At 39.1% G+C, this 7,395-nt stretch overlaps 2 protein-coding genes across 2 annotated transcripts in view; one reads left to right on the top strand and one right to left on the bottom strand.

Annotated features, from left to right (window-relative positions):
- LOC21398916 overlaps positions 1-5,996 on the top strand; it is a 6,602-nt gene extending 606 nt beyond the window's left edge. The window contains 12 exon segments of the mRNA XM_024168444.1: positions 310-387; positions 473-671; positions 862-966; positions 1,059-1,189; positions 1,293-1,860; positions 2,112-2,177; positions 2,311-2,387; positions 2,885-3,166; positions 3,982-4,309; positions 4,398-4,550; positions 4,817-5,347; positions 5,617-5,996. Coding sequence (XP_024024212.1) covers positions 310-387; positions 473-671; positions 862-966; positions 1,059-1,189; positions 1,293-1,860; positions 2,112-2,177; positions 2,311-2,387; positions 2,885-3,166; positions 3,982-4,309; positions 4,398-4,550; positions 4,817-5,347; positions 5,617-5,805 — 2,707 coding nt within the window. The 3' untranslated portion in view covers positions 5,806-5,996.
- A 209-nt stretch (positions 5,997-6,205) lies between these two features.
- Positions 6,206-7,395, bottom strand: LOC21398917 (ras-related protein RABA5c). The gene is made up of 2 exons (XM_010102505.2): positions 6,853-7,395; positions 6,206-6,662 (listed from the first exon to the last, which is right to left on the bottom strand). Exons 1-2 carry the CDS (start codon positions 7,181-7,183, stop codon positions 6,355-6,357), a joined length of 639 nt encoding a protein of 212 aa, XP_010100807.1. The 5' UTR covers positions 7,184-7,395; the 3' UTR covers positions 6,206-6,354.

Consider the following 7,395-nt stretch of genomic DNA (forward strand, 5'->3'; position numbering starts at 1 on the left):
TCACAGGTTTGCTTTTTTTTTTTTTTTTGTGTGCAAGATTTATTGTGTGAGAAAGTTCGTGGTTTTTGCAAAATGTGTTACTCATCGTAGCTTCCGATGCCGTACTAGGACACTTTGTCAATTAATCAGAAAATTTGTGTTTTTACATATGTTATTGCATTTTTCTTTTAGAGTAAAAATGCTTGTAATGCATGTAATTCGCTCTGTTTGTCTTTGAGTTACTATTCTATTCCCATTAGATTGTGAGAATTTTCATGTTTTGAAACTATGATGATGATGTATAATTGCTCGCCCTTTTTTTTTGGTGGGCTACTATTGCTTCAGGTATTTGTTGGCAGAAGCAGGTGATACATTGTTTGCTTCCTTCGTTGGAACTAAGCAGTACAAGTAAGTGTGCCGTCTCTCTGGTGATTGATGAATTAGCTGTTTGAGTTTTACGAAATGTGATTTTTGTTTTTGGGTGTTAATGAAGGGATGTTATGACCGATGCCAATATATTTCAAGGCGCTATATTTCATGAGGATTCTGTGGAGGAAGTTGATGGCACTGAAACGAACAAGTCCGATCAGAGTGAAAGTCGAAGGGGAAATGTGGAAAATTTGTGGAACGCTTTAGAGTCAAAATCTAAGCAACTGAATGATAAGTCTAAACCTAAACCTGCTGCTCATCGGGTAAGATAGCTGCAATTTTTGTTCTTTTTCGGCTTTCGCATGTTTTATTGGCATATGCATGGTGTATTACCTATAACCTTATCTATAGGGTACTTCACTCCTACATCTATAAGTGCTCCAACGGAGTGTATTTGTGCACGTAATTAAATAATTTTCCTTACATTTTTCCACGTTTCTATTATTCCCCCAGGGTTTTCTTGCTCGTGCTAAAGGAATACCTGCTTTGGAGTTGTACAGGCTGGCCCAGAAGAAAAAAAGGAAGCTTGTGCTATGCGGTCATTCACTTGGGGGAGCAGTAAGTCTGCATCTGATTCTTTGGTTATACATTTTTACTTGCTTGCAATTGGGTAACCCATTTAGTCTCTGCCCATTGGTTTCTCATTGTAGGTAGCTGCATTAGCTACCCTTGCCATTTTGAGGGTTATTGCTGCTTCATCTTCCCAAAAAGAGAGTGAAAGTGTTCAAGTAAAATGCATTACATTTTCCCAGCCTCCAGTTGGGAATGCTGCTTTAAGAGAGTAGGTGTCCAATGATCTTTTGAGTTGTCTATTTTATCGTGGAATACCGGAAGTTTTTCACTCCTTTTCCTTAAACTTAACAGAAGTTTTTGTTCCATCGCAGCTATGTTCAAAGAAAAGGTTGGCATCATTATTTCAAGACTTACTGTATTCCAGAAGATCTTGTACCTCGCATCTTATCTCCCGCCTATTTTCATCATTATAATGCACAGCCTCCGTCGGTAACTTCAGAAACTGAAACTAGCAATTTATCCACCTCAAAACGTGAGGAATCGATGAATAGACTAAGAGAGAATGAAGGTGAACAGTTGGTTTTGGGTCTAGGACCTGTACATAGTTCCTTTTGGAGACTTTCTAGGCTGGTTCCTTTAGATAGTGTAAGACGACAGCTAAACAAATACAGAGGGAAAAAAGTTGGTTCTGTTGAAACATTATCTACATCAGATTCTGCGGCGACATCTTTAGTGGAAGATGAAGTTGTAGAAACTCAGTCTCTTGAAATCCAAGAAAGTTCTGACGGCGTATCTCTTAAGCCTATTTCTGACACTGATAAAGAGATCCCAAGTCTACCCGCTGGTGACAAGCTTGATCAAAAAAGTGCTATGAAAAGTGGGGATGGTAGGAAATGGGCTAGAGTGCCTTATCTTCCTTCATATGTACCATTTGGAGAGGTATGTAAATGAGCCGACACCCCTATTTTTCTCTTCTTCGTTTTCTGAGAACACATGCAATACAGCTTAGAAAATAGTTCAGAGAACCTTAGACCTTGACACCTTTAATAATCTCTTTCCAATATTTCAGTGCATTTCACTTGATGACAAAGAATGTCTTTGGAGTGGTTAAAGTCATCATTTATTGTTTTCCAATTAAATTAATGGAGCTCTTTTGTGTCATGTTCTTACTTTTTTTCTTTCCCGACCAGCTTTATTTATTGGAGAATTCATCAGTGCAGTCGCTATCAGATGCAGAGTATTCAAAATTGACTTCGGTATGTGCTTCCTTTCCTTTTATGTATGCGTGCATGCATGTGCATTTGTATTTGGTTGTTTACTAGTTGTCACTAATTTTGGCACCTATTATTTCTCATTTTGTTTGCTTTATTCTGGCAAAGATATATTCAGGTCAGATCTGTGATTGTGGAACTAAGGGAACGATTTCAATCACACTCGATGAAGTCATACAGGTCCCGATTTCAGAGGTAAGAGGCTCTTGATACCTGATTTAGTGTCAAGATTCTGTAAGAATTGTGGTCTAACTGGATTGACCATTTTGTGCATTGCTCACGGGAATGTGAGAGGAGAGGCTGTGCAATCTGCTCAGCGCATGTATCTCAAAATTATTTCCTCACTTTGTGCACTTTCAGGTCTAGGAAGCCGCCCTTGACTAACCTGTTACCAATTTAAATTGATAATTTTATCTGTCTACAATCTTTAGTCTCTCTCTCTTTCTCTCTCTCTCTCTCTATATATATATATATATATTTTTTGCTGGCGTTATCTGTTAACTGTAGCTTGAAAAAGGTTCAGAACTTTGAATTCTAATGACCGTTATTATGCTCTCACTTTGGAATTTCACCAAAGCAAGTCCTCTGGATAACTAACAAGTTTTGATGAGCAGAACTTAAAATTTCTGAGATTTTTGAGCAGTGTATAGTCAAAATAATACTAAGTGACCTTTAATTTTCTCTACTTTCAGAATCTATGACCTGTGCATTAGAGATGATTCCTCACCTTTCATAGGAATGGAGCAGTGGCAGCAGTTCCCTCATCTGCAGCAGTGGCTTGGCCTTGCAGTTGCTGGTACTGTAGAGCTTGGGGCTATCGTAGAATCTCCAGTAATTCGTACAGCTACTTCAATTGCCCCTCTAGGATGGAGCGGTGTACCTGGTCAGAAAAATGGAGAACCATTAAAGGTTGATATAATTGGGTTTGGATTGCATCTGTGCAACATTGTTCATGCTCAAGTGAATGGTAAATGGTATTGTCTTTTGTCACTCTTTTATGTTGTATTAGTTAATTGATCATTGTTCATATAATTTTCTGGCATACAGTGTAATGTAGCTTGTAGGATAAAAGTAACAGATTCTACAAGGATGACTATGTGTGCAGGCATCTATCTCTTTCTGGATTTATTTACTTATACATTTTAGTTCCAAAGCGTAGATGCATAATTGTCATCATATTCTTAGTGTCCTCTTTACTATTTAGGATGATAAAGTGATGGCATTCAATCCATGTGAGTCCAAAATCATTATAGTTTTTGTCGTGACCGTGGACTATCCTTTAAAAGTAAATTTGGAGGAAGAATAACTTTTCTTCTATATCATTTAGAGGGTAATACAACACATATATATATACAAAGGCCTCCTCAACAGAAAAGGGAAACTAGTCTACGGAAAAGGAAACTAGAAACTAACATCCCTAAAAATCTGCTATACATCATGATCCTGTTAACTTCCCAAAGTAATCGGGAAATATAATAAGTCAATCATTCCAAATATGGAATGATTGATATTGGGTAATAACCGAATATTCCTACAACTATCCTTGCCCTTAATACCTTGTTTCTATCTTGAAACTGGTAGAGCAGATCAGGCTTAGGATGCACAACCATGGTCATCAATTGCTTGCTATTCATAGAATGACTAACTCTGTGTGAGCTTTTACACTTGCTATTAAAGACGTGCAGTGTGCATAGTTCTAAGTTCATACTAGATATTGCGGTAAAATATGGAGATTGAATTGCTGAATTATGACCCATTTCATGCTTTATGACATTATTTTTTCGCGCAGGTGTTCAACTACAGTAGAATCATTCCCTTTAGCTCCGGCTTACGGGGTACAGCCAGAATTACAAAAAATGAGGCTCCTGGTTGGAGCTCCACTGAGACATCCACCAATGCATCAGACCTCGGCAGATGCGTTTATGCATGTGTTTCCTTCTATTGATTCTGAAGCAACTAATCTCAACAGGGAAGTCAACTCAGGATCATGTCATGAGGAAAAATCACTGCGTCCTGAAGGTTTGAATGATTTTTTTGTATTCTTTACCAGTGACTTCACTACAGTCTCCAAAGAGGTTCACGTACGAACTCGTAGAGTACGGTTACTTGGTCTTGAGGTATTGCTGTTTTTAACTGTTTAGTCTTAAGCACTATATCAATAATTAGTTTTTCCATCGTGATCCATATGAGTTATGGGCTGTGCAGGGAGCTGGTAAAACTTCTCTTCTTAAGGCAATATTAGCTCGAGGGAGAATTACTACTTTTAGTAATATTGAGAATCTGCTCCCAGAGGCTGATGCTCAAGAAGGTATAGCTGGAGGTTTATGCTATTGTGATTCAGCTGGAGTAAACTTGCAGGTAATTCCAATAGAATTGTTTCAAATTTTTGGTTGCACTCAACGTTTGACATATGATATTTGATTATTTAAGTTGTTCTACTATCATGGCATATGTATTAGTGCACACATGAAATTTATCCTTATCTTTTTCCCGTTCTTGTACTATGAGCAGAATGCCCTTCATTTTCTTCTTTTACTTTTATTTACTTGATATCAACTTTTTCCTTTAGGGTTTAGTTGCCTATTCATCTGCACATTTTTATATTTATGAAATTTGTATTGCAGGAGTTGAGTGCAGAGGCCTCTCTTTTCAGAGATGAACTGTGGACAGGCATTCGCGACCTTAATCGAAAAAGTGACTTGATTGTTCTTGTACATAACCTGTCTCATAGAATACCTCGCTACTCAAATGCGTCGCAACAGAAGCCAGCCCTTTCACTTCTGCTGGATGAAGCTAAATCACTTGGAATCCCTTGGATCCTTGCCATAACTAACAAATTTTCTGTCAGTGCGCATCAGCAAAAGGCTGCCATTGATGCTGTTATTCAGGCATACCAAGGATCTCCAAACACCACAGGACTCATTAACTCCTGCCCATATGTTATTCACACCGCTGCCACTGCTTCTTTGTCTTTGGGTGCCACTGATGCAAATTCTGATGGTAGGATGGGAGCTCCAAGGCTCATTTATGCTCCAATTAAATTTTTTCAGCGGCCTTTCCAAAGAAAAGAGACCATTCTCCCAGTGGAAGGTGTCAACTCGCTTTGTCATCTGGTCCATCGCGTTTTAAGGACTCACGAGGAAGCCTCCTTAGAGGTAGAAACATCTCATAAAGTTTCTGTCTATTATATTCATCTGCTATAAAATCTACTCTGTTCATGTTAGGATGACAAAGAACTAGAAATTTTGGGAAGGGTGTGGTGTGTTTTAGAAATCCTGGAATATCACAGTATGAAGTTATTTTACGACTTACTGTTTCTGTTATAATATTTGTTGTAATTTTAGTCAGTAATTTATCTCATTATCTCTTGCAAATTGAAGTGCCCTTCATTTTTTGATATTTTTGCTTTTTCCTTTTTATGAAGGAACTTTCTCGAGAAAGGCTTTTGGTGGAATTGGGGCGAGATCGTGCAAGGGCAATCAATGCACGTAAAGATTCTGAAGACAGAGAAAATTCTTTAACAGCTGCAGCTGTGGGAGCTTCCGTTGGAGCTGGTATTGGCATTGTATTGGCCGTTGTCATGGGTGCTGCATCTGCTTTAAGGAAGCCATGAGCTTCCCATATTCCATAATTGGAGAGAGAGTAGGGTGTACAATTTTCTTCACTCTCATTGCCAATTTGAAGTGGTTACTTGTCTTACCACAGGCCGGGGACTAGCCATTTATTCATTCTATTCATGTAAATTATTACTGGCAGAGTATTAATGTTAAGGTCAGAAAGCTGTGGTACTAGCATCTTTCCCAAGTCATTAAGAATTCTTAGATAGAAATACACCTTTTCAGCAGATGTATAATGATAGCAACAAGTAAAATTCAAAACCAAATGCGGGATTCAATTTGTTAAAAATATCAGATCGCTGGCATTAAGCGGTAAGAGCAAATAGTTTTCACACAAGATGGTTGGTTCCATTTAGCACCATTAGTTGTAGATTATATGGGAAACAATACAAATAATGAGGTTTCAAAAGCACAAAATAATACTCTTTTTCATAATCGAGTACCAAGTACAAAGTAATAGTGAGAAAAACCTACTACAAGCCTCCGACGAATAAACACTTGAAGCAAAGAAATTCTTTTTATGGAAACAGAGGAAACAGTGATCATCAAGAACAACAAGAAATCCTACTTTGCTTGTCTGTTCCATTTTTAACCAGGCTCACACGGTCGACTGACAACTCAGCCTTATAAGATTCAGAATTCAAGACTTTCCTACTGATATTATTGAAAATCTCCCTAATGACCATCTCAAAAGCCGTTTGGACATTAGTAGATTCAAGCGCGGATGTCTCCATAAAAAACAATCCTTCTTCTTCGGCGAGGCTCTTGCCTTCTTCCACACTCACGTCTCTTATGTTCTCCAAATCACATTTGTTCCCCACCAACATCCTCGCTACTGTCGTATCGCAATGAGCTGCAACATCATTAACCAATTAGCCATCCACTAATTCAAAACTTTCCATTATTCTCTACAACCCAGAATTTGGACCCAAAAAGAGAGATTCTAATAGCTGTCATATCTTTGAGTAATTTTAAGCAACAATCAAACAAAATTATTAGCGACCCATATGCTTATAATACCCAAATATACAAAAGAAACTTACTAGTAAGCTCATCGAGCCAGCGCTTGACGCTGTCAAAGGTGGTCCTCCGACTGATATCGTAAACGACGAGGGCACCGACAGCGCCGCGATAGTATGCAGAAGTGACGGCCCGGAAGCGCTCTTGGCCGGCTGTGTCCCAGATCTGGGCCTTGACCTCCTTGCCGTCGATGTCGACGACCTGGGTCTGGAACTCCACCCCAATTGTGGCCTTGGAGTTTTGGTCGAACTCGTTGCGAGCGAACCGCGAGAGCAGGTTCGACTTCCCCACCGCGGAATCGCCTATTAGCACTATCTTGAACAAGTACTCCTCTCCTTGTTGCCCGTCCGCCATTTTCTTGTTTTTCAGTCCTTGGGATTTGCCCTCTGTGTATGCGAAATTGCGTGAGTGCGTTTTTATGTGGAGTTTCGTGTGTGGGTTAGCTTTGGAGTGGAGGAAAGTGGCGTGGAGTGTAGACGCAAGACAGACTGACTGCGTAATTGGCGGGTTATTGATGAATTTTTAGTGAATATTTTTTCTTCACTGCTCTTTGACGCGTAGAGTGA

Source organism: Morus notabilis, unplaced genomic scaffold, assembly GCF_000414095.1.
Source record: "Morus notabilis unplaced genomic scaffold, ASM41409v2 Scaffold52, whole genome shotgun sequence".
Lineage (NCBI taxonomy): Eukaryota > Viridiplantae > Streptophyta > Magnoliopsida > Rosales > Moraceae > Morus > Morus notabilis.

Bases quoted from the DNA above. Each gene is read 5' to 3' on its own strand.
- LOC21398917 (XM_010102505.2), bottom strand. From the start codon at position 7,183: ATGGCGGACGGGCAACAAGGAGAGGAGTACTTGTTCAAGATAGTGCTA. The intron at 6,663-6,852 runs GTAAGTTTCTTT...ATGATGTTGCAG, and splicing joins CTGGCTCGATGAGCTTACTA to CTCATTGCGATACGACAGTA.